At 45.1% G+C, this 27,317-nt stretch overlaps 1 protein-coding gene across 7 annotated transcripts in view; it reads right to left on the bottom strand.

The window, feature by feature from the left end:
* The window catches only part of NRIP3 (nuclear receptor interacting protein 3), a 105,642-nt gene that overhangs the window by 42,529 nt on the left and 35,796 nt on the right, over positions 1–27,317 (bottom strand). For all 7 annotated transcript variants that reach the window (XM_089778635.1, XM_089778636.1, XM_089778638.1 and 4 more), the window contains one exon: positions 2,326–2,546. In XM_089778635.1, the coding sequence (XP_089634761.1) occupies positions 2,326–2,546 (221 nt within the window). The remainder of the gene's footprint in view (positions 1–2,325; positions 2,547–27,317) is intronic.

Genomic DNA, 27,317 nt, shown 5'->3' with positions numbered 1-27,317 from the left:
TTTGTGGGTGATGAATCTGAGGAACTGCCCCGGACTGAAGTGTCATTAGAGGAGGTTTTGGAACAAATAGAAAAACTTAATGTTAACAAATCTCTGGGACCGGATGGCATTCATCCAAGGGTTCTAAAAGAACTTAAATGGGAAATTGATGAGCTATTATCTGTGGTTTGTAACCTATCCTTTAAATCGGCTTCCGTACCTAATGACTGGAAGGTAGCCAACATGACACCAATATTTAAAAAGGGCTCTAGAGGCGATCCTGGCAATTACAGACCGGTAAGTCTAACTTCAGTACCGGGCAAAGTAGTCGAAACAATAGTAAAGAATAAAATTGTGAAGCATGTAGAAGAACATAACTTGTTGGACAAAAGTCAACATGGTTTCTGTAAAGGGAAATCCTGTCTTACTAATGTGTTAGAGTTCTTTGCGGACAAGGGGGATCCAGTAGATATAGTATACTTGGATTTTCAGAAAGCCTTTGACAAGGTCCCTCACCAAAGGCTCTTGTGTAAATTACATGGCCATGGGATAAGAGGGAAGGTCCTTTCTTGGATTGAGAACTGGTTAAAAGACAGGAAACAAAGGGTAGGAATAAATGGTAAATTTTTAGATTGGAGAGGGGTAACTAGTGGTGTACCCCAAGGGTCAGTCCTGGGACCAATCCTTTTCAACTTATTCATAAATGATCTGGAGAAAGGGGTAAGCAGTGAGGTAGTAAAGTTTGTAAATGATACCAAACTGTTTAGGATAGACAAGACAGAAGCAGACTGTGAGGGACTCCAAGAAGATCTCACCAAACTGAGTGATTGGGCAACAAAATGGCAAATGAAATTTAATGTGGATAAGTGTAAAGTAATGCACATCGGGGAAAAATAAACCCAACTATACGTACAGTATGATGGGGGCTAATTTGGCTACGACAAATCAGGAAAGAGATCTTGGAGTTATCGTGGACAGTTCTCTGAAAACTTCTACACAGAGTGCAGCGGTGGTCAAAAAGGCAAATAGGATGCTAGGAATTATTAGGAAAGGTATAGAAAATAAGACCCAGAATATCTTACTGCCCCTGTATAAAACTATGGTACACCACATCTTGAATACTGTGTACAGATGTGGTCTCCTCGCCTCAAAATAGATATTTTGGCCTTGGAAAGGGTTCAGAAAAGGGCAACTAAAATGATTAGGGGTTTGGAACTGGTCCCATATGAGGAGAGGTTAAAGCGACTGGGACTTTTCAGTTTAGAAAAGAGGAGACTGAGGGGGGATATGATAGAGGTCTATAAAATCATGAGCGGTGTGGAGAGGGCTGATAAAGAAAAGTTATTTATTAGTTCCCATAATAGAAGAACTAGAGGACACCAAATGAAATTAATGGGTAGCAGGTTTAAAACTAATAAAAGAAAGTTCTTCACACAGCGTGTAGTCAACCTGTGGAACTCCTTGCAGAGGAGGCTGTGAAGGCTAGGACTATAATAGAGTTTAAAGAGAAGCTGGATAAATTCATGGAGGTTAGGTCCATAAAAGGCTATTTGCCTGGGGATAAAATGGTGTCCTTGGCCTCTGTTTGTCAGAGGCTGGAGAGGGATGGCAGGAGACAAATCGCTTGATCATTGTCTTCGGTCCACCCTCTCTGGGGCACCTAGTGCTGGCCACTGTCGGTAGACAGGATACTGGGCTAGATGGACCTTTGGTCTGACCCAGTACGGCCGTTCTTATGTTCTTAGAGAAAGCTAGGAAGTGTTTATTTATTAGCTTTTAGAAGGAAATTTGTTCTTCTGGATATGGGAGGTAATATTTTACACTGTACACCACTTACTCAATAATACAGGGTATCATAAATATGTATTTATAGCCTGACTATGAAATCTCACTGAAAAGAAATTACACTGAGCAAAGTTTAATCTCAACAATTTTCAAATTTTAAATACCAATGTGATTCTATGTGTTATCAAATTATATATACATATAAAAATGTGAAGCCATTTTTCTGTACTCCAATACAAATAAAGCATTCTGTACTGGTAAAATTGTATCTATTTTGTTAAAATTGTTTTTAGATGTGAAATATAGACTTATAAAAGAGATTAGTAGCGAAAAGGCTAACAACCGCACTAGGAACAACTAAAATTGTATTTTCATTTCCTTTTTCAATATACAAAAATCTCATGGTCTTGTTTATTTACCTGTTTCCACTGGCAACCAGCTTCATTATTGCCTTAGCATAAAATAATGTCTAAGGACAGCAATAACAAGGGGAGAGGGAAGAGTACTCCATGCTAGGCTCCTAAATAATTTTTTCCCTTCATTGATTAAAAAAAATCTTACAGTGTCTTTGGAAGTCCCCAGTTTCTTCAGTCCATCCAGAGGTAGCAGATCAGCTGAATCCTTGTGAATAAACTGCACTGCCTGCTTCATTCTTCTCTGCTGTCGGAGAGATGCAGCTTCCCTCATCTCCACTTCCTTCCGGCTAGGCTCGGTGAGGATATCTGAACAGAACATCTTTCCCTCCGGGAGCCTCACTCTCTGTCTCTGAAGATGCTGACCTCCTGTACAGAAATGAGCAGTGAAGGGGTCTGTTGTCTGCACTTATAACTGATGCCTCGTGACGTTTGGGGACCAGCTGGCACTCCAGCCAGTGCTGTTTGGTAAAGGAGGGGCTAGGCACATTGCAACATGCTGCACAAACACCACGGGTTAGCTCCGACTCAAGACTAGATGACTGATCAGCAGGCTCCTTCCTCACTGGCAAGGAAGAGAGCTGGAAGGACAAAGGACCTTTAGCCACAGCTACCTGTCTTTCACACTACGTGTGGCTGGGTGACTCCCAGGGGCTGGCAAAGAAAAGAAACATTGCACAAAAGGAGAGTTTGCCAGTGGAACCACTTTTTTCCTAGAAAAACAGAGGTGGGTCTTTAAACAAAAGAAACCAATATCATGCAAGCTCTTTACAGCTTGCCAGGAGTCTTTGCTAACTAGAGGCCACATTATACCTATATGCTCTGCCCTGGGCAAGAGGTGAGGGGCAAACCATGGGCAGTGAGGGAAGCTAGGGATGGTGGAGGCCAGCTCCCGGCCTTGCCCTTGCCATATGATACCCTGCCCTTGCCACCTATGTCCCTTGTGGGAGCCATGGCACAGGCAGCGCGTGGCCCGGCCCCTCTGGAGCATGGCGCGGACTGGCAGCATAGGACTGAAGCTCTGGCACCTCCAAGAGTAGGGTTGCCAGGTGTCTGGTATTGACCCAAACAGCCTCGTATTTTCACCTCCTGTCCGATAAAAAAATTCAGAAAATATCAGACACCTAAAACGTCTGGTATGTTCTCATTTTTTTCCTGGCCAGGAGGCGAAAATCCCAGGTGCTTACCGGATTCCGCAGGGGAGCTGTCTGGCCCAGAGCAGGCAGACAAGAGAGCGGATGGCCACCAGCAGCCTGTTAGGCCCAAAAAGCCTCAAACGCATTTCTTAAAGGGACCATGCTGGTTTTATTATTATTATTATTATTATTATTATTTGCTTAATAACTCTCGGGGTCCTTTTTTTTTTCTCAACAACTTTAGTCTCCCCCTTTTTTTCCCTCAATAGAACTTTTTCCCTGGTGGTATTTTTGGGGGGGGGGAGCTATGTTCGGTATTTTTAGTTAAACCATCTGGCAACCCTATCCAGGAGACTGGGAAGCTGTGCTGAACCAGGGCTCAGGAAGCCTGAGGGCAGAGTGTGGGTGGGGTCAGCCAGGCAGTTTGGGAAGACATTGCCTTCCCCTGCCTCTTACTCCCACTGCCCATGGCGCAAACAGCACAACCCCAGATGTTGCTTTAGGAGACATTCAGACAAGGACACCCTGTGAGGCTCAGCCCCTCCCTTCCCATGCTGCAGGCAGCATCTGAGACAGCCCTTTACAAGTGACTGCTGGTTGGCACCATGTGGGCAGAGCCTTCCCCTGCCCAGGTGAAGGGAGGGCTGGAAAGGAGTGGAGGCACACAGCTCTCTGTGCCTGAAGTTGTTATCTGGGTGGGTCTCATGAGGTCATGCTGGGGTGCGGGGCCCAGCTTTAATCCTGTGCTGCCATCTTAGTTATTCAGGGTATGTCTACACTACCCCCCTAGTTCGAACTAGGGGGGGTAATGTAGTCATACGGAGTTGCAAATGAAGCCCGGGATTTGAATTTCCTGGGCTTCATTTGCATAAAGCTGGCTGGCGCCATTTTTAAATGCCGGCTAGTTCGGACCCCGTGCCGTGCGGCTACACGCGGCACGGATTAGCTAGTTCGGATTAGGCTTCCTAATCACTGCCCAGCTGATTAGCAGAGCGCCCACAGCCAGGTTTTTTGTTTTCACTGGTGGTGTAGATTGGCACATGCCTCAGTGCAAATAAAAAGCTGAGTTATGAGCAATGTTCCCTCTAATCTTTCCCATCCGTGTGTGGAATAAATTTTTATGCAATCTACACAATTTAGGCAGACCTCATAGGGATGTTACAATTTTCATAAAAATAATTCTGCCACAGTTTAGCAATGAAGAGGAATAGGGGAAGCAGAGAGAGATAAACCCAAAAGTGACCAAAATAAGCAGAGAAGTAATAAGAAGTAAAAAGTGATTAAGAAGGGAAAGGCAAGTTATCGCCTCTTGAAGAAACTGAGCTAATTTTTTAAAAGAAGAAAACACAGGCAGGTAGGCAAACGGGCTCTATATCAGAGGGGCAGATTCTCGTTCCAGTGTTGCCACTGAATAGTGCCTCACTCCCCCATAGACTCATTACAGCAAACGCAGTGGGTGCCATGTAACAAGCGGGAGGGAATCTGAACGTGGGAGCAGCAGCCCCCCCCAGCCCTCCTCATATTGATTTATAGTAGCACATTTAAATCTCAATGCAGTTTCACTGCCAGGACGTTGCTGAGCGGGCACAGAGCAGCAGACAGCTCTTTCAGGATAGCTCCTCGCCGATGAGGATGGGAAGAACAACTGTCTCCACATTTACATCAGCACCCCCGGCCCAGTGACATTCCGTAAGTCATGTGATCCCAACAGGACACAGATGCTGCTTCCAAGGACATCGTCTCTCAAACAAGACAGTGACGCTGATGTCGAGAGCCTCCTGGAGGCATGCTGCTGACATCAGCATGCACCACTGCTCTGTGCTGAGGCTCGGCAGGAGTAGCCCCTTGGATAAGGTCGTGCCTCTGAGCTCTGTAACCAATTTAGCACCGTGTATGACTGTACAGGCAACTCCCTCAGCCAGTTGATAACACGGCCACATGCTCTTAAAGGAGGGGGAATAAAAAGCAGAGGCAAAGACATGCAAGACTTTTTTTTTCCTATTCTTGCCTAAAAGGGCATTAAAGTGGGACATGACCTGAGTGTTCAGCAATTCTGGGTCTATGCTGAAGGAGAACAACCATAATACCCACAAAGGGCAAAACAGTTTGAACATGGATGTGGTTTTGTTTGTGGCCTATTACACAATCAAATAGATTTTTCACCTCAAAACCCATTTGGCACAAAGCCAATTGATTAAATAAAGATGTTAAAGATGTTTAATGATCTCGATGCCATCCTTAAAGCAAGAGAGGGCACAGTAAAAGAAAGGCTCATACTAAAGGCAGTGTATGAATGCTATATAAAAGGAGCTACACAGAGCCATTCTGTGTCTATCTGTATTGCCCAATGCCCAGTTAGCTCTCACTCATGGCAAAAAAAGCATCTGCATCAAAGCTGAGATACCAGGTGGAGTACTACAATAAAACTGAATGCCATAGCTCCTAGTTTACATATCAATCTGGCAAACAAATAAGTCTCACAAATTCACTTACACCATCTACGTGTTATAAATATACACCTTAGAATCGTGGAATCCTAGGGCTGGAAGAGACCTCAGGGATCATCAAGTCCAGCCCCCTGCCCAAGGCAGGACCAACCCCAACTAAATCAACCCAGCCAGGGCTTTGTGAAGCCGAGACTTAAAAAATCTCTAGGGATGGAGATTCCACCACTTCCCTAGGTAACCCATTCCAGTGCCTCACCACCCTCCTTGTGAAATAGTTTTTCCGAATATCTAACCTAGACCTCTCCCACTGTAAGTTGAGACCATTGCTCCTTGTTTTGCCATCCGTCACTACTGAACAGCCTCTCTCAAGCTTCTTTGGAACCTCCCTTCAGGAAGTTGAAGGCTGCAATCAAATCTCCCCTCACTCTTCTCTTCTGCAGACTAAACAAACCCAGATCCCTCAGTCTTTCCTAACAGGTCATGGACTGTAGCCCCCTAATCATTTTGGTTGCCCTCTGCCCACCTTCCACCAATAGAAGAGCTGGAAATGTGCCCAATATGATTAAATATTTGTGTGTTAGGGCAATTTACAAAATAAAAATGGTCTTTGGATTGACCCCCTTTCCTAACATCATCTCTGCAATCAAAATATCCTGTATCCACAGCAGCACATCCATTTTTCTCTGTGTTTTTAACACACTGGTTAGCTTTTGTTATAAATAAACAGTCAACTCAGACTAGCCAAAGGTATTCCTTCCTCCAAGTTTGGGATGTTTAAATCAGAAAAAGGCTTTAGCAAAGGTCTCTTTCTACTGGACAGAGGTGTTTCCATGGAAGACCTAGCCTTTATGGGAGTAAGGCCTCAAAGGTCACTCAGATCTTTCTTCCTGTTTTGTGATTCCGAAGTGTCACGAAAACCAAAGATGCCATCACCAGGAGACTTGAACCATGCTGCTATTGGACACGTTCTCTTCTAATTTGGGAACAGTTCAGCCCAGCTTCCATGAAGCTAACAGGGGTCTGGTCAAAACAATGTGTGCCTCTGTATAGTGTGGAGAATGAATGACAAGCCCCCGGTGTTGATTTGGGGTGTTTGTAGCAGGGCTAGGAAAGGGTCTTAGGCTACATCTTTCCCAATGAACAACTGTTATTACGTCTATGGGTAACAGGCCCACAGAAACTGCCAGTCAGAACAGTTTTGCTGCTTGGCAGATGACCAGGATATGATGAGCAAACTCTTTTCCCCTTGTCACTCAAAGGGTGCTCTATTTTCTCTCTCCATTACTACAGATATTTGTCTTGCAGCAGAGGCAAGTTCCTCACAGCCTTCCTTTATTGGCTTGACTCAGAGGTGAAGTCAATTCTGTGCCTATGACTTAAGAATGGTAATGGCTGATATCACAATTGCAGCACAATGACTTCACTTCAGAATCATGTGAGCTGCGATGAGGAAAACCCATTTAACATGAACTGATTATTAGCATGAACTAATCATATACTGATCATTAGCATTAACATTAACTGATCATTAGCAAAGAAGAACACACAGAAGATTTATAAGAAAATACATATGAAAACAGAGTGGAGTTAAGGTGGCCAAATTGAGGCCAGCTGTATAAGTAGTTGTAACTCCATTGTATCAGCTTACAGCAAGCCTCAATTTGGCCTAGAACTTCAAACAGAGCTGGGGAAAATTGTTCAAACACGTAGATTATTCACTGAAATTGTACTTTCGGCTCCACCACTGAAATGATTCAAGAATTTGGGTCCAAATCAGCAAAGAGTTTTGGTCAAAAAAGAATAATGAATACTCATTTTAAGAAGGTGAAATGCTTTGGCTTTTCATTCCTAAATAGTTAAATTTCCAAATGAAACATTTGATTTATTTAAAAACATAAAAAAATAAAATATACCCAAACACCCACACAAACCAAAACAAAACAGATGAAAAACAGTTTCAGTTCCAACTGAACATATACAGGCAGTCCCCGACTTACGTGGATCCGACTTATGTCGGATCCCTACATACAAACGGGACTTTTCTCGCCACAGAGGACGCAGGCGGCAGGACCACCCAGACGTGCCGCGGTTCCGCCGCCCACATCCTCCCTGGTCTGCTGGGGGAGGGATGGCGCAGCTAGTGCCGCTCCGCATCTGCCTGGTCTGCTGGGGGCCCCACTCTCCCCCAGAAGACCAGGGAGATGCGGAGCAAATCAGCGGTGAGAAAAGCAGCTTTGCCTCGGGCTTCCTGCAGTCAGCCGCTGGTCAGTTTCAACAGCAGCTGAATCTGGACGCCAGTTCCGACTCACATACAAATTCAACTTAAGAACAAACCTACAGTCCCTATCTTGTACGTAACCTGGGGACTGCCTGTAGTTCTACACAAAGCTTTCGGATTTTTCAAATAAAAAGTTCCACATTTTTCAGATTGCCTAACAACTCCCCACCCAAATCATAGAATCATAGAGCTGGAAGAGACCTCAAAAGGTCATCAAGTCCAGCCCCCTGATCTAGGCAGGACCAATCCCAACTAAATCAACCCAGCCAGGGCTTTGTCAAGCCGAGACTTAAACACCTCTAGGGATGGAGACTCCACTACTTCCCTAGGTAACCCATTCCAGTGCTTCACCACCCTCCCAGTGAAACAGTTTTTCCTAATATCCAACCTGGACCTCTCCCACCACAACTTGAGACCATTGCTCCTTGTTCTGCCATCTGTCACTACTGAGAACAGCCTCTCTCCATCCTCTTTGGAACCTCCCTTCAGGAAGTTGACGGCTGCTATCAACCCGCCCCCCCCCCCCCCCCACACACACACTCTTTGCTTCTGCAGACTAAACAGACCCAACTCCCTCAGCCTCTCCTCATAAGTCATATGCTCCAGCCCTCTAATCATTTTGGTTGCCCTCCGCTGGATCCTCTCCAATGTGTCCACATCCTTTTTGTAGTGGGGGGCCCAGAACTGGACACAATACTCCAGATGTGGCCTCAACAGAGCTGAATAAAGGGGAATAATGACATCTCTGGATCTACTGGCACTACTCCTCTTAATGCAACCTAGTATGCCATTAGCCTTCTTGGCTACAAGGGCAAACTGTTGACTCATATCCAGCTTCTCATCTACTGTAACTCCCAGGTCCTTTTCTGCAGAACTACTACTTAACTGGTTGGTCCCCAGCTTGTAACTATGCTTGGGATTCTTCCAAGGATTCTTCCAAAGACTCTGCACTTGTCCTTGTTGAACCTCATCAGATTTCTTTTGGCCCAATCCTCCAATCTGTCTAGGTCACTCTGGACCCTATCTCTGCCTTCAAGCGTATCTACTTCTCCCCCTAGCTTAGTGTCATACGCAAACTTGCTGAAGGTGTAATCCATCCCCTCATCCAGGTCATTAATAAAGATATTGAACAAAACTGGTCCTAGAACCGAACCATGGGGCACTCCGCTAGAAACCGACCGCCATCCTGACACCAAGCCGTTGATCACTATGTGTTGGGCCCGGCCTTCTAGCCATCTTTCTATCCATCTTACCGTCCATTTATCCAATCCACAATCCCTTAACTTGCTGGCAAGAATATTGTAGGAGACCGTATCAAAAGCCTTGCTAAAGTCAAGGTATATCACATCCACTGACTTTCCCATGTCCACAGAGCCAGTTACTTCATCATAGAAGCTAATCAGATTGGTCAGGCACAACTTTCCCTTTGTGAATCCATGCTGACTATTCCTAACCACTTTCCTCTCTACCAAGTGCCTCAATATGGATTCCTTAAGGATCCCTTCCATCATTTTGCCAGGAACCGAGGTAAGACTGATCGGCCTATAGATCCCTGAATCGTCCTTCTTCCCTTTTTTGAAGATGGGCACTACATTTGCCTTTTTCCAGTCATCCGGGATTCCTCCTGATCTCCACGAGTTTTCAAAGATAATGGCCAAAGGCTCCTCAATGACATTTGCCAACTCCCTCAGTACCCTCGGATGCACTAAGTCCGGACCCATGGATTTGTGAACATTTAGCTTTTCTAAATAGTTCCTAACCTGTTCTTTACCCACCAAGGGCTGTCCATCTTCATTCCATCTTGCATCACTTAGCGCATTAGTCCGTGAAGACAGAGGCAAAATATTGAGTACTTTCCCCACATCATCTGTCACTAGGGCTGTGTCCAGACTCAGGGGTTTTTTTGAAAAAAGTAGCCTTTTTTCGAAAAAACTTCACCTGCGTCTAGACTGCAGCCGCGTTCTTTCGAAATTAAATCGAAAGAACGCGGCTTTTCTTTCGACGGTGGTAAACCTCATTGCAAGAGGAAGAACGCCTTCTTTCGAAAGTTCCTCTTTCGAAAGAAGGCGTTCTTGAATGTAAATAGGGCTTCACTGGGTGCTTTCTTTCGAAAAAGCAAGCCGCTTTTTCGAAAGTTCCGCGTGCAGTCTAGACGCTCTCTTTCGAAAGAGGCTTGCAGTCTAGACATAGCCAAGGTTACCTCCTTCATCCAGTAGGGGCCACACACCTGCTCTGATCACCTTCTTGTTAACATGCCTGTAGAAACCTTTCTTGTTATCCTTCATATCCTTAGCCAGTCACAATTCCATTTGTGCTTTCGCCTTCCTGATAACCCCCCGGCATTCTCAAGCTATACATTTAAACCCCTCCCTGGACATTTGTCCAAGTTTCCACTTTTTGTAAGCTTCCTTTTTGTGCTTAAGTTCACCAAGGATTTCCCGTAAGCCAGTCTGGTCTCCTACCATGTTTGCCTCTCTTGCTACGCGTCGGGATGGTTTCTTTCTGTGCCTTCAATAAGGCTTCTTTAAAATACTGCCAGCTGTCCTGGACTCCTTTCTCCTTCATTTTAGCATCCCAGGGGATTCTGCCCATCAGGTCTCTGAGGGAGTCAAAATCTGCTTTTTTGAAGTCCAAGGTTTGTATTTTACTACTCTCTTTTCTTCCTTTGGTCAGGATCCTGAAATCTACCATTTCATTATCACTGCTTCCCATAAGAACATAAGAACGGCCGTACTGGGTCAGACCAAAGGTCCATCTAGCCCAGTATCCTGTCTGCCGACAGCGGCCAGCACCAAGCGCCCCAAAGAGGGTGGACCGAAGACAATGATCAAGCGATTTGTCTCCTGCCATCCCTCTCCAGCCTCTGACAAACAGAGGCCAAGGACACCATTTTATCCCCTGGCTAATAGCCTTTTATTGACCTAACCTCCATGAAATTATCTAGCTTCTCTTTAAACTCTATTATAGTCCTAGCCTTCGCAGCCTCCTCTGGCAAGGAGTTCCACAGGTTGACTACACGCTGTGTGAAGAAGAGCTTTCTTTTATTAGTTTTAAACCTGCTACCCATTAATTTCATTTGGTGTCCTCTAGTTCTTCTATTATGGGAACTAATAAATAACTTTTCTTTATCAGCCCTCTCCACACCACTCATGATTTTATAGACCTCTATCATATTCCCCTCAGTCTCCTCTTTTCTAAACTGAAAAGTCCCAGTCACTTTAACCTCTCCTCATATGGGACCTGTTCCAAATCCCTAATCATTTTAGTTGCCCTTTTCTGAACCCTTTCCAAGGCCAAAATATCTATTTTGAGGTGAGGAGACCACATCTGTACACAGTATTCAAGATGTGGGTGTACCATAGTTTTATACAGGGGCAGTAAGATATTCTGGGTCTTATTTTCTATCCCTTTCCTAATAATTCCTAGCATCCTATTAGCCTTTTTGACCGCCACTGCACACTGTGTAGAAGTTTTCAGAGAACTGTCCACGATAACTCCAAGATCTCTTTCCTGATTTGTCGTAGGCAAATTAGCCCCCATCATACTGTACGTATAGTTGGGGTTATTTTTCCCGACGTGCATTACTTTACACTTATCCACATGAAATTTCATTTGCCATTTTGTTGCCCAATCACTCAGTTTGGTGAGATCTTCTTGGAGTCCCTCACAGTCTGCTTCTGTCTTGACTATCCTAAACAGTTTGGTATCATCTGCAAACTTTACTACCTCACTGCTTACCCCTTTCTCCAGATCATTTATGAATAAGTTGAAAAGGATTGGTCCCAAGACTGACCCTTGGGGTACACCACTAGTTACCCCTCTCCAATCTGAAAATTTACCATTTATTCCTACCCTTTGTTTCCTGTCTTTTAACCAGTTCTCAATCCAAGAAAGGACCTTCCCTCTTATCCCATGGCCATGTAATTTACACAAGAGCCTTTGGTGAGGGACCTTGTCAAAGGCTTTCTGAAAAATCAAGTATACTATATCTACTGGATCCCCCTTGTCCGCATGTTTGTTAACCCCTTCAAAGTACTCTAAGGGTATGTCTACACTACAAAGTTAGTTTAATTCAAACTAACGGAGCGCTTAGTTCGAACTAGGTAATCCTCATTCCACTAGGATTAAGCTTAGTTCGAATTTACTAGTTCGAATTAAGGGCTGTGTAGACCCTTAATTCGAACTAGTGGGAGGCTAGCTCTCCCCAGCTTTCCCTGGTGGCCACTCTGGCCAACACCAGGGAAACTCGTCTGCCCCCCTCCTGGCCCCGGACCTCTTAAAGGGGCACGGGCTGGCTATGGTGCCCGTGCCAGGTGCAAGCCTGCCAGCACCCAGCCAGCAGACCCTGCACCTGGCACGGATCGAGCCAACCACCCGATGCCCCCCAGCCCTCCCCCTCTTTCCGGGACCAGGCTGGCGGCTCCCGGGAGCTTGCCCGGGACCGCAAGAGGCGGGCACCCGCCTGGGCTAGTGCGGACATCGTGGACCTCGTCCACGATCTCCTAACTAGGCACAGGAAAGTGGCTGGCTTGGGCAGGAGAGCTGCCAGCCTGGTCACCCAAGAGCAGGTGTGCTTGAAAATCAAGGGGGTCCACTGAGACCCCCGACCCTGAGCCCTGAGCTTACAATGGCCGTCCTGGGTCAGACCAAAGGTCCATCTAGCCCAGTAGCCTGTCTACCGACAGCGGCCAACCCTGGGGACCCTGGAGGGGATGGACGGAAGACAGTGACCAAGCCATTTGTCTCGTGCCATCCCTCTCTAGTTCTAGCCTTCACAGCCTCCTGCAGCAAGGAGTTCCACAGGTTGACTCTTTGCTTTGTAAAGAACAATTTTCTGTTACTAGTTTGAAGCCTGCTACCCATTCCTTTCCTTTGGTGTTCTCTAGTCCTTCTTTATGGGAACTAATGAAGAACTTTTCTGTATGTACCCTCTCCACCCAACTCCTGCTTTTAGAGACCTTTATCCTGTCCCCCCTCCGTCTCCTCTTTTCTAAGCTGAAAAGTCCCAGTCTCTTTAGCCTCTCATCATATGTGACCTGTTCCCAACCCCTGATCATTGTATTTGCCCTCCCCTCTCCCAGCCTCTCTCTTCCTCTCTCCCACCTCCTTTTCCCAGTCTCCCCCAGTTCAATAAAGACGGATTCCATTTTTGAACACAATTGTCCTTTATTTTGTACATCAAGAAAAGGGGCTAAGGAAGGGTAAGTGGAAGGAGGTGAGGGAGGAATGGGGCATGAGCCCCAGATGTGGAGGACTGGGCTGGCTCTGCGGGCTTTTGGGGTGGAACCTCTCCTGCAGCCCCCCGATTGCCCCCTCTCCCCAGATGGCAGCCTGCGGCAAGTGCAGCCAGTCTGATAGCTGAGTGGTGTGATGTGCCCAGTGTGGGTACTCCGGGCACTCCAAGGCAGGACTGCTTTGCAAGCGGGGCACCCCTGAGAACTGTCTGTCTGGGGTGGGGATCGGGACCCTTTAAGCGCAGCCCTCGGCTAGCCTGAGACAGCATCTCCATGCTGTAAGTCCTCCTCTGATGCCCTGCCAGCACTGCTTCTGGCCATCCTTAAGCCTGGTTCAGGGTTTACTTAATGTGGACATGCTAGTTCAAATTAGCAAAACGCTAATTCGAACTAATTTTTTAGTCTAGATCCGTTAGTTCGAATTAGCTTAGTTCGAATTAACTAATTCCAACTAAGTTAGTTCGAATTAACGTTGTAGTGTAGACGTACCCTAATAAGATTAGTAAGACAGGATTTCCCTTTACAGAAATCATGTTGACTTTTGTCCAACAAATTATGTTCTTCTACATGCTTTACAATTTGATTCTTTACTATTGTTTCGACTAATTTTCCCGGTACTGAAGTTAGACTTACTGGTCTATAACTGCCCGGATCGCCTCTAGAGCCCTTTTTAAATATTGGTATAACGTTGGCTATCTTCCAGTCATTAGGTACGGAAGCTGATTTAAGGGGTAGGTTACAAACCACACGTAATAGTTGAGCAATTTCCCATTTGAGTTCTTTTAGAACCCTTGAATGAATGCCATCCGGTCCCGGAGATTTGTTAACATTAAGTTTTTCTAGTTGTTCCAAAACCTCCTCTAATGACACTTCAATCCGGGAAAGTTCCTCACATCCATCACCCAGAAAGGACGATGCAGATTTGCGAATCTCCCCAACGTCCTCAGCCGTGAAGACTGAAGCAAAGAAATCACTTAGTTTCTCCGCAATGGTTTTATCATCCTTGATTGCTCCTTTAATAGTTCGATCATCTAGAGGACCCACAGGTTTTTTAGCAGGCTTCCTGCTTCTAATGTACTTAAAAAACATTTTGTTATTTCTTTGTGAGTTTTTAGCTAGCTATTCCTCAAAATATTTTTTTGCTTTTCTTATTACATGTTTACACTTGATTTGACAGTGTTTATGTTCCTTTCTATTTATCTCACTAGGATTGGACTTCCACTTCTTAAAGGATACCTTTTTGCCCCTCACTATTTCTTTAACATGGTGGTTAAGCCACGGTGACTCGTTTTTAGGTCTCTTGCTATGTTTTTTAATTTGGGGTATACATTTAAGTTGGGCCTCTATTATGGTGTCTTTAAAAAGTTTCCATGCAGCTTTCAGGGATTTGGCTCTAGTCACTGTGCCTTTTAATTTCTGTTTAACTAACCTCCCCATTTTTGTGTAATTCCCCTTTTTGAAATTAAATGCCAGGGTGCTGGACTGCTGAGGTGTTCTTCCCACCACAGGAATGTTTAATGTTATTATATTACGGTCACTATTCCCAAGTGGTCCTGTAACGGTTATTTCCTGGACCTGATCCCGCGCTCTACTCAGGACTACAGGCATTCCCCGGGTTACGTACAAGATAGGGACTGTAGGTTTGTTCTTAAGTTGAATCTGTATGTAAGTCGGAACTGGCGTCCAGATTCAGCCGCTACTGAAACTGATCAGTTTCAACAGCAGCTGAATCTGGATGCCAGTTCTGACTTACATACAGATTCAACTTAAGAACTCCAGGCATCCCCAAGTCAGCTGCTGCTGAAACTGATCAGCGGCTGATTCCAGGAAGCCCGGAGCAGGGGCTTCCTGTAGTCAGCCACTGGTCAGTTTCAGCAGCGGTTGACTTGGGGACGCCCGGGGCAGAGCAGCTGGGGTGCTGCTGGGTTGGTCCAGTAGCACCGCCGCTCCTCGGCGCTACTGGACCAACCCAGCAGCACCCAAGCTGCTCTGCCCCAGGCGTCCTGATTCAGCCGCTGCTGAAACTGACCAGCAGTGGCCGAATCAGGACTCCTGGGGCAGAGCAACTGGGGTGCTGCCGGGTTGGTCCAGTAGCGCCCAGAGCGGCGCTACGGGACCAACCGGCAGCGCCCCAGCTGCTGTACCACAGGCGTCCGGAGCAAAGCCGCGGAGCACGGCGGCAGCGGGACAGCCCAGATGCGCCGTGGCTGTCCTGCTGCCCTCGGGCCCTCGGGCACCGTGGCTTTGCTCTGCTTTGCTCCCCGTCCCCCTGGTCTGCATACCAGGGGGACGGGGAGCAAAGTGGCAGAGCAAAGCCGCGGAGCACGCAGGCAGCGGACAGCTCAGACACATCTGGGCTGTCCGCTGCCCGCGTGTTCCGCCGCTTTGCTTCCTCTCCCTGGTCTGCTGGAGACCAGGGAGAGGGAGGGCCCTGTTCGTAACTGCGGATCCGACATAAGTCGGATCCGCGTAACTCGGGGACTGCCTGTAAATCGAGAATTGCCTCTCCCCTTGTAGGTTCCTGCACCAGCTGCTCCAAGAAGCAGTCATTTTAGCCATTGAGAAATTTTATCTCTGCTTCTCTTCCTGAGGTGGCATGTGTCCAGTCAATATGGGGGTAATTAAAATCCCCCATTATTATAGAGTTCTCTATTTTGGTAGCCTCTCTAATCTCCTTCAGCATTTCAATGTCAGTATCGCTATCCTGGTTGGTGGACGGTAATATATTCCTACTGCTAATTTCTTATTATTGGAGCATGGAATTACTATCCATAGCAATTCTACTGAACATGTTGATTCACTTACTATTTTTATTTCATTTGATTCTACATTATCTTTCACATACAGTGCCACTCCGCCACCCACCCGGCCTGCTCTATCCTTTCGATATATTTTATATTCCGCTATGATTGTGTCCCACAGATTTTCCTCATTCCACCAGGTTTCAGTGATGCCTATTATGTCAATCTCCTCATTTAATACCAGGTACTCTAGTTCACCCATCTTATTAGTCAGACTCCTAGCATTTGTGTACAAGCACTTTAAAAATTTGCCACTGCTTATTTGTCTGCCCTTCCCTGATGCATTGGATTCCTTTGTATGCGGTTGTTTGTCAGCTCTGGCCCATGGTTTGCCCTCTCCCCTCCTCTCTTTCCGACTACAGCTTAGAGAATCTCTATCAACGGATTCTCCTCTAAGAGAAGTCTCTCTCCGATTTACGTGCATCTCCGCACCAATCGGCTTTCCCCCATCTCTTAGTTTAAAAACTGCTCTACGGCCTTATTAATGTTTAGTGCCAGCAGTCTGGTTCCACCCTGGTTTAGGTGGAGCCCATCCTTCCTGTATAGGCTCCCCCCCTCCCAAAAGTGTCCCCAGTTCCTAATAAATCTAAACCCCTCTTTCCTACACCATCATCTCATCCACGCATTGAGACTCTGAAGCTCCACCTGCCTACCTGGCCCTGCGCGTGGAACTGGAAGCATTTCCCAGGGTGTCACCCACCTCCACTTCCCCTATTAGTTCCTCCCTGTTTGTGAGCAGAAGGTCAAGCTGCGCACAGCCCCAGTCGGATCCTTCAGCACTTGTGTCAAGAAGTTATCCCCAACATTCTCCAAAAAACTTCCTAGATTCCCTGTGTACTGCCGTATTGGTTTACCAACAGATGTCAGGGTGATTAAAGTCCCCCATGAGAACCAGGGCCTGCGATCTGGAAGCTTCTCTCAGTTGTCCGAAGAAAGCCTCATCTACCTCATCCACCTGATTCGGTGGCCTGTAACAGACACCAACCACAACATCACTGCTGTTGTTTGCTCCTTTAAACTTAACCCATAGACTCTCAATAGGTTTTTCTCCCTCTTTATACTGGACTTCAGAGCAATCATAGTGCTCTCTTACATATAGTGCAACTCCCCCTCCTTTTCTCCCCTGCCTATTCTTCCTGAACAGTCTATACCCTTCCATGACAGCGCTCCAGTCATGCAAGTCATCCCACCAAGTCTCTGTTATCCCAATTAAATCAAATTTCTTGGACTAGGCCAGGGCCTCCAGTTCTTCCTGTTTCTCTCATTAGTGTACAAACACCTCAGGTAACCAGTTGATCACCCTATCTTCTCCATTCGAATCAGGGGTCCTCCTTTATTGTTCGTTCCTCTCTGCATTTCTTCCTGGTATCCGACTTTCCCACTCCCCTCAGGGTTTTGGTCACCGTCCCCCGACGAACCTAATTTAAAACCCTCCTCACGAGGTTTGCAAGCCTGCTCGTGAAGATGCTCCTTCCTCTCTTCGTTATGTGGATCCCATCTCTTCCTAACAATCCTTGTGCCCAGAACAGAGTCCCATGGTCAAAGAAACCAAAGCCCTCTCTGTGACACCACCTGCGCAACCACGCATTGACTTCCTCAATTTGACGATCCCTATCCAGTCCTTTCCCTTCAACAGGGAGGATGGACGAGAACACCACTTGCGCTCCCAATTCTTGGATCCTTCTTCCCAGTGCTACATAATCCGCTGTAACCCGCTCAAGGTCATTCTTGGCCGTATCGTTAGTTTCCACGTGGAGAAGCAAGAAGGGGTAGCGATCCGAAGGTTTGATCAGTTTGCTAAGCCTCTCAGTCACATCGTGAATGTGAGCTCCCGGTAAGCAGCACACCTCTCAAGATTCCAGGTCCGGACGGCACATGGATGGCTCAGTCCCTCTTAGGAGGGAGTCCCCGACCACCACCACCTGTTGTTTTCTTTTGGGGGTGGTGGCCGTGGAACCCCCATTCCTAGGACTATGCATCCCATGCCTTCCAGTAGATGGTGTTCCCTTCCGGTTTCTTCCTTCTGAGGTCCCTTCCAAGGCATTCACCACTGCAGAGCCTGTAAGCAATTACTTACCTCTATAGCATTGGGCGATTCCCATGCTGGCCTTTTCCCCCCTTCTAGAAGTTACATGCTGCCAGTTCTCTTCCTGGTCTCATACTGACCTCTCTGGCTCCTCTGCCTGCTGTGTTTGAAGGATTAAACGCTGCCTTCTATCGAGGAGGTCTTCATCCTCTCTGCTCGAGCGTAGGGTCGACACTTGGGACTCCAGTCCTCTATTTTTCTCTTCCAAAATGGCGACAAGCTTGCACTTCGTGCAGATGAAATCCATTCTTTCTTCAGGGAGAAAGTCAAACATGGCACATGCTGTGCAGGTAACAACAACAGACCTATCACCATCCATCACTGCTGTCCTGGAGAAGGGATTTAAAAAGAAAGGCAAGAGAACTTCACGCCCTTCCCTCTCCCGTTCCAAATTCCCTCTCTAAACTCCCTGTTTGCAAGCTCCTTGGTCGCTTGCCCACTGCCTTATAAAGCCCTGGAGTGCCTGAAAGTTCCTCCCCCTACCAAGGCTCAGCCAATCAGCAGAGGGTTCTAGAATTCAAACTTTAATTAGAAGCCAACAGTTTCCACCTGTCAATCACAGCACACAGTCCATGTAGGGGAGGGGGAGGGCAAAGGGGAAGTGGAAAAAAAAGCCTCACTCTCAAACACGGGGAAAAACAAACAAAAACAAACAAAAAATACATACCAACCCTCACTCACAAACACAAGCTCAGCACAAAGCAAGAAAGCCCCAAACACAACATACACTCCACTCAAGAGTCCTGTATCTGCTTCTCCTCTACCTGGAGAACTCCCTCTCTAAATCATTTGCTCAGCTATAATTCCAGAGTCCAACATGAAAGGCCCCCCTTCAAGGAGTGCTACAAACACTATGAATGTGTACTCCATTTAACATTTGCTGCCTTTTGGATGGGGTTGGTACGGTACAGGTTGCACCTCTGACGTCTGGCAATATCCATGGTCTAGCAGGACCCCAGATGTTCCTGGACCACAAAGCTCAGGTACAGGGAGGTCTGGCCATGGGGCATGAGTGCGGCAGGAGGGGCCAGTGACTCAGCAAGAGTGTGGCGGGGAGGCAGATGGTGCAGCGGGGAGTTCTGGCTCTAGTGGCTAGGCGGTAATGGGGTGCCAGAAGCAGCTATGGACCTCCAGCCCTGGCTGTGCAGCTTCAGCTTGGGCAGAGGCCAGAGAGCTCAAACCTGGAGAGCTGGCGCCAGCCAGGCAGCAGTGGGACTGGCCTGGAGCAGCTTTCAGCCCAGACCATGAGAGAAAGGACCTCCCCTGATCCAGCAAATCCCCGCATTCAGGTCTTGAGGGTGCTGAACTAGGGAAGTCCAACTTGTATTTGTAATATGTTCTAGCCAAGTATAAATCAGCTGCAAAGGTTATTTTCGTTTTCCAAACGCTGTTGGATGTTAGTTAGATGATTTGTGATAGGAACAAGCAGGCTGTTTCTTCCAGCCTGATTTAGAATTTTTAACAGCCTCTATAACATTGTGGCAAAGTTAGAAAATATGAAAATACAACTATTCAGTTTCTGAAGCATAGTGAGGGTACAGCCCACGATTTTTACTGGGACCCTGCTTGTTAAAATCAATTTTCTGGGTGGATTTGTGTATCATTTTTGTGCATTTGGTCCAGTTACCTGAGATTACATCATTGGATTAGAACCTAGGAACTTCCCAGATGCTTTGCTAAAACCCTGAAACCAGATGTTTCTCACCAAAAACTGATGGTGGCTTGTCCTCCAGCCATAGCACTATTGTATATATCTTTTAAAATCAAAACTTGAAAATATTCCACCTCCCAAAACCAGTGGCAGAGAAGATTTAATCTGGCAAGTATTTTCTCCTTCTCATAACTCCACTACTACAGCAACATCCATCCTTCCTTCAGAAAGAGCAGAAAAGGGATCATCATTTTTGATATGTCCTTCACAGACTTGGAGGGGGGTCAATTTCCCAGTCAATCCCCCCACCCCTAAAACAATCCCAAGTTTTGAATCCTGAAATTACCCTGACATAGTAAATCAAAATTTGAGCTTGAGCTATTTGCCAGTATCCACTTAGGATAAAAATACTTTGCCTAGCAATAGAAGAGAAGCAAACATCACAGTATTAATCAAACACAGGATCTCTCACCTAAATGGCACTGTGATGTTTACTTTATGAGGCCAGACATCCAGAATTCCCAAATGGTGCAGTATTAGTGAGTTATAGCGCACACACTCTCACACACACACACACGCACGCACACTCTGGATTAAAAAATGTAACAGCTCATAACCAATAAGACTGAGTGCATATTCAGTGCTAGTATTTGCAATGCACACATTTGCCAACAGTGTGCCAAGTACTCAAATGTCCTGGAAGGTAATTTTACTGAGTGGTGATGTTTGCCATATTGTGGTTTTAGTAAAATACCTTCACCTTCCTGTCTAGCGAATCTTGAGCAGCGGCGGCAGGTTTGTAGAAATTTTTGTGGTGCCCAGAACCTGCACCCTTTCTCCCCAAACTCCCCCCCCCCCCCCCACACACACACTGTGGGTGCTAGCTCTGGGAGGGAGTCTGGTGCAAGAGGGGCTGAGGTGTAGAGCTCTGGGGCTTTGTCTACACCGGCATATGCAAATGACATGCTGAGTAGCATTTTGTCATGCTTCATTTGCATAACCTATTCGAGCTATTATTGTGCAAGGGGGTTTTGAGCAAAAACAAGCAGTGTGGAGGTTTCCTTTGTGTGCAAAAAGGAGTTTTTGCACAAGATCCTTATGCCTCTCCCGACAAAAGTATCCGAAAAAGATAAGCAAAATGCAGAGTACATTTTGCGTATCTTTTTCCGATAGATCCTCGCAGTCTAGACGTACCCTTTTAGATTAAAGCCCACTGCCACAGTGGACATAGAACAAAGCCTCTGGTTGCTGGGCATGAGGTGTTGTTTTAATAGCTGTTTCTCTAGAGGCCATATGCTGCCCTCTTGTGGAAAAATCATGTGTTAAGAGCTACATTTATGCTAAAACTAGGGAACTGAAGTGTGATAATGAGCACTGTAGCGGTACGTCTACACAGTTGAACTATTTAGGGATAACGTATGTTATCCCAAAATAATGTTGTGCGCATCTTAACAGCACACCCATTATTTCAAAATAACTTCAAAATAACAGGTGGCTTATTCTGGCGTCCTGTAAACCTCATTGCACGAGGAATACAAAAGACACCGGAATTGCGCTCTATTTTGAAATTTGCCACTGTGTAGACAGCACCAAATTTTAAAATAGTCTCTCTCGAAATAAGTTACACAATTTGTGTAGCACATATTGCATAGCTTATTTTGAGCTACACACACCTGTGTAGACACGTCCTAGGGATAGCACATGATCCACCTGCAAAGCATCTCTCAAAAGCATGGCAAACGTGGCCACCACAGAGAGTCACATCCTGTGAATATCCTGCAGAGGTAGTTAGTTGCATAGGAGGGGGAACCATTACTTGTGCTTGCTGTGAGGGAGGAATGACAGTACATACATCCATACAGCACATGTATCTGAGTCTATAAAGATCCACACCCTCCCAATTTCACTGGGGAGGAACAGTCCCATAAGCTCCTAACACTGCACACAAGGATCTAAGCTCAAGCCTGTATGCAGCGGAGGGTGCGAAGGATTTGAAGGCACCCCTCGCCCCCATGGCACCCAAGTAAGCATGCTCCGGCCAGCCAGCAGAAGGCAGGAGCAGCTGCCCACACCTCCGTCCCCCATGCTCTAACCAACCAGGGGAAGGCTGGGGCTGATTTCCCCACTTACTTGGGCGTCACAGGGGGGAGCATTCACACCCTTGTGGTCCACATTTACACAAAAGCATTTCCCCCCCTCAGAAATTCCTGCATAGGGGCCTGACGCTGTTACACCAAGGTGCTTAGATGACTGAACACAGGCCATAATGATTCCTAACTAATGCTGCTGTTAAAACCAAATGTACTTCACCATATTGCACATAGTAATGCACTAGGGGCAGAGGAAGGCCATGTACCCGCAGATCACATTTCCATTCATAGCATCCTTCTGTCACCCTAATGCACAAGCTCACGATCTCCATTGCATACTACACAGAACTAGCAATGGCTCTAGTCTTTCGTGTCCAGTGACTAGCATTCAGGCTGGTTATTAAGCTGAATGAAACCACTGTTCTCAGGGTGGATAAAAGCCTTTTCACAACTTTATTTTTGCAAGTTGGCTGACAGAATTAGCACCTAAGCGAGTGACAGTGTAATACATACGCTGCTCGAGCCAGGCAAGCTGCTCAACCACCTCCGTGCCATGATGTTTGGCTTCATTTGCAACATCCCTGCCCTGCTTTTCCATCCCTTCCCCCCAGTCAGTATCACAACAGCAAAGACCATTAATATCAAGGCAACACAGGAGAATGAGGCAAGGAGCATGCTTTTTATAGACAGTGACTGAAATGGCCAGTTACCCCTAGCAAAAATTAACAAAATCCAAATATCCATACTCATTTTAACATAAGTCATTTTCTGAAATTGTAATCAAAATAAACTGAGGATCAAATTTACCAGTGGATGATTTAAATGGAAGGCACTAAATAGGAATTATTTTTATAAGAGGATTTCACAAATCAAATAAAGAAAGGTACTCATAGTTCATCATCACAGAAACCATAGGGAGAAACAGTAGTTTTAAACTGTGTAACAGACAATGAGATTATTTATAATTTCTTCTGGCCTAACCCCAGTTTAGGATATTGTTAAAAATCTGCATGATTCTTTGGCTCCATTGAAATTACCGATAAAATACCACACACTTCACAGAAATTAGGGGTTAGCCTTAAACTCATTATACAAACTGTCAAGTATCAGAGGGGTAGCCGTGTTAGTCTGAATCTGAAAAAGCAGCAAGGAGTCCTGTGGCACCTTATAGACCAGGCATGTCCAAAGTCCGGCCCGCGGGCCAATTGCGGCCTGTGTTCCGGTTTAATACGGCCCCACAGGTAATTTGGCAATATCTATCTTTTATGGCCCCCAACGAATCCATATGTATTGAGATGAATACATTGTAAAATCTCAGTTAATGTCAGTTGGTCTAAATCAGTTATAAATATATTTGGACACAACATGTATACTTGGTGTTATGTTCCTGTTCATATTTTTTGAACTTAAAAGTTGACAGACAACCTTTATTACCAATAATATGTAATGTACTTTACAATGTTCCTGACATATATTTCAGCTTCCTGGATTTTTTTTTTCATCTGGCCTTCAGATATGAAAGGCAGAGTGATTTAACACCTGTTTAGATTTGTCATCCATGTGACGAAATGAAAAGTATGCCGTTTGCAATAAACTTTGCATAAAATAGTTAATTTGTGTTTAATTTTAATGGTTCAAAGAATGTCAGGCAAAATGGTCGGCCCTCACGCATGTTCACTTCATAAAATCTGGCCCTCTTTGAAAAAAGTTTGGACATCCCTGTTATAGACTAACTGAAGTGTTGGAGCATTAGCTTTCATGGGCAAAGACCCACTTCGACAGATGCATCTGACGAAGTGGGTCTTTGCCCACGAAAGCTTATGCTCCAGCACTTCGGTTAGTCTATAAGGTGCCACAGGACTCCTCGCTGCTATTATACAAACTGGTTAGTTTTTTATTATAGTAATGATTGTCACTGGAATTTTTAAGATGAATAAAATGTTTATCCAGAGATATAATAACTAACGAAATGTTTTGTAGCTGTTACCTATAGTTCATTCTTTGACACATGCAGTTACTAGTTTACCCAATTCCTTTCTACATGAACATATTAGTCTGTTTCAAGATAAGCCCTTCTGAATTTACTCATTGGATTATCATACTTAATACCAACGTAAAACAGTTCTGTTCTTCAGAAATATATACAGTTTTGTATTACTGGAAAAATGAAATCACAGAGAGTATATTATAAAAGGTAACATATGTTCCCAGGATATGAAGTTCATCTCCTGTGAGATAACTTGCTACACAGTCTTTAGTTGGAGCAAAAATACTGTTTTGGTAACCGAAAACATTATCCAGTGTTTTTCTCATGAACTAAAAAGTCACTGATTTATTTCTTTTATTAAGAGTATCACCTGCAAAGCATCTCTCAAAAGCATGGCAAACGTGGCCACCACAGAGAGTGGAACTTTTTACATAATGTACAGTCACAAGAACAATCCTCATGAATCCACTTCATACAAGAAATGATAAGTTATCCAGTTAGTGCTAATTTTTTTTTAAAGTTAAAGCCTGTTTTATAAGGTTACACGTTTTCAGAATTCTTTCTTGCTGGAAAAATGTCACAGTTTACAAACACAATGTAAAACTCAAATTAAATGTCTACAGCACTATATCTACAACTACTGGCCTCACTATGGAGTTAAAATTCCAAGCACTATTTCACTCTAATAAAGTGATCAATGCTTTCTATATTGCAGTGGCAAAAATGATTTCTAAGGGTAAGAGTTCTCTATCCATTTTACACTGCAAAACAACAGTGAAATTGATGGTACAGATCACAGAGAGGAATTCTGCTCATACTGTTTAGCACAAAGGTCATGCTAAAGGTAAAAACAAAAATTGCCATGGAACAAACTTTCTTTTTCTTCTTCAAAAAGGGCAGAATTCTCCACTCAGTTCAGCAACATGGATCTTGCCTCTAAAACTATTATTTCCCTACAAACTGGAGATATCCATTGACAACAATGGAAATCTCCATACAACCAAGGGGAATAGAATATCAGACTTCATATCCACAATGTGGGTTTCAGGAGAGAAATTTGCCATATGGAAACAATATGCAAGTGGAAATTAATTTAGACAGATCATGAGAAGCAGTGCTTAATGGGGGAACAGAGAAAGTGGGAACTTTTCCATTCTCCCAACACTGGAATAGGCCCACCAATTCACCAACATACAAACACAACACATGCACATTTCAGAACTTTCTATTCTTCGTCTCTCTTTTAAATCAATCATTTTGGTTGATGTCTAACAGGGAAATAACAATGAATTGTTTCAGCTGTTTAGGTCAATAGAAGTTGTATGAATTGTGTTTATATTCCCAAGGCAGAAAAAAAGCCACTTTGGAAGGGCATGGTCTTGAATCTGAGCTAAGGGGAGTATAGAAATCTAACACTGCAGTACAGGTATTTTGTGCACAGAAACCAGTGGAAGTTTGTATGCTGCAGAACTACAGCACAGAGCTCTTATTGCATTATAATTCAAGTAGACATTCATTTACTCTTATAAGGGAAGTAAAAGGTTTTGAATGTATTTGCTTTGCACATTAGTTTCATCCATCCCACTGTGAACATGGCATTATTCTCATATAATAGTTATATACTGCACACTAGTGCAATACAGCCAAATGAGTGTTACTGTCTTTGCAGGCAATTCCTTGATTCCAAATATAGAGTATTCATGGGGTCACCAAATGATATTAAATTGAGGCAAATAGGATTAAATTTAATAAGGACAAATGCAAAGTACACTACTTGGGAAGGAACAATCAGTTTCACACACATAAAACAGGAAGCAACTGTTTAGGAAGGAGTATGGCAGAAAGGGCTCTAGGGGTCATAGTAGACCACAAGCTAAATATGAGTCAACAGTGTGACACTGTTGCAAAAAAAGCAAACATGATTCTGGGATGCATTAACAGGAGTGTTGTGAGCAAGACACAAGAAGTCATTCTTCCGCTCTACGCTAATTAGGCCTCAACTGGAGTTATTGTGTCCAGTTATGGGCACCACAATCAAGAAAGATGAGGAGAAACTGGAGAAGTTCCAGGGAAGAGCAACAAGAATGATTAAAGGTCTAGAGAACATGACCTATGTAGGAAGACTGAAAGAATTGGGCTTGTTTAGTTTGGAAAGGAGATGACTGAGAGGGGACATAGAATCATAGAATACTAGGACTGGAAGGGACCTCGAGAGGTCATTGGGTCCAGTCCCCTGCCTTCATGGCATGACCAAATACTGCCTAGACCATCCCTGATAGACATTTGTCTAACCTACTCTTAAATATCTCCACAGATGGAGATTCCACCACCTCCCTGGGCAATTTATTCCAGTGTTTGACTACCCTGACAATTAGGAACTTTTTCCTAATGTCCAACCTAATCCTCCCTTGCTGCAGTTTAAGCCCATTGCTTTTTGTTCTATCCCCAGAAGCCAAGATGAACAAGTTTTCTCCCTCCTCGTTATGACACCCTTTTAGATATCTGAAAACTGCTATCATTGTCCCCCCTCAATCTTCTCTTTTCTAAACTAAACAAACCCAATTCCTTCAGTCTTCCCTCATAGGTCATGTTCTCTAGACCTTTAATCATTCTCGTTGCTCTTCTCTGACCCTCTCCAATTTCTCTTCATCTTTCTTGAAATGCGGTGCCCAGAACTGAACACAATACTCCAACTGAGGCCTAACCAGCGCAGAGCAGAGCAGAAGAATGACTTCTTGTGTCTTGCTCACAACACACCTGTTAATGCATCCCAGAATCACGTTTGCTTTCTTTGCAACAGCATCACACTGCTGACTCATAATTAACATAGCGGTTTTCAAAGGGTGTGACAAGCAGAAGGGAGAAAATTGTTCTCCTTGGCCTCTGAGGATAGGATAAGAAGCAAGGGGCTTAAACTGCAGCAAGGTAGGTTTAAGGTTGGACATTAGGAAAAACTTCCTGCCTGTCAGGGTGGTTAAGCACAGGAATAAATTGCCTAAGGAGGCTGTGGAATCTCCATCACTGTAGATATTTAAGAGCAGGTTAGACAGATACCTGTCAGGGATGATATAAACTATAGGTTCCCAAACTGGGGGGCACGCCCCCCTGGGGGTGTGTGAAGAAATTCCATGGGGAGGCGGCGCAAGGTGACCCAGCCTCTCCCCACCTCCTTCCCTCCCCCCCAAGAAAGAGCCCGGTCCATCCCGTAAAAAAAAATCAGAAAATACCATTTGAAATGTCTAGTATTTTCTGTTTTTCTTGGCTCGGGTGTCTGCTGGAACATGTGCCGCTTGGGCTGGCAGGGGCTGGGGGAAGATGGAGCATCCTGGGCAGACTTCAAAATGGCCACATTAAAAGGGCAATGCCTGCTCTGCTCTTTTACCCTGGAGTACTGGCACCTTTTTTGACACTGATCAGTTCCTTTTATTTT

Source organism: Pelodiscus sinensis, chromosome 5 (genome assembly GCF_052426305.1).
Source record: "Pelodiscus sinensis isolate ZL-2025 chromosome 5, ASM5242630v1, whole genome shotgun sequence".
Taxonomy (NCBI): Eukaryota; Metazoa; Chordata; order Testudines; family Trionychidae; genus Pelodiscus; species Pelodiscus sinensis.
This window is presented reverse-complemented; position numbering and strand designations above follow the sequence as displayed.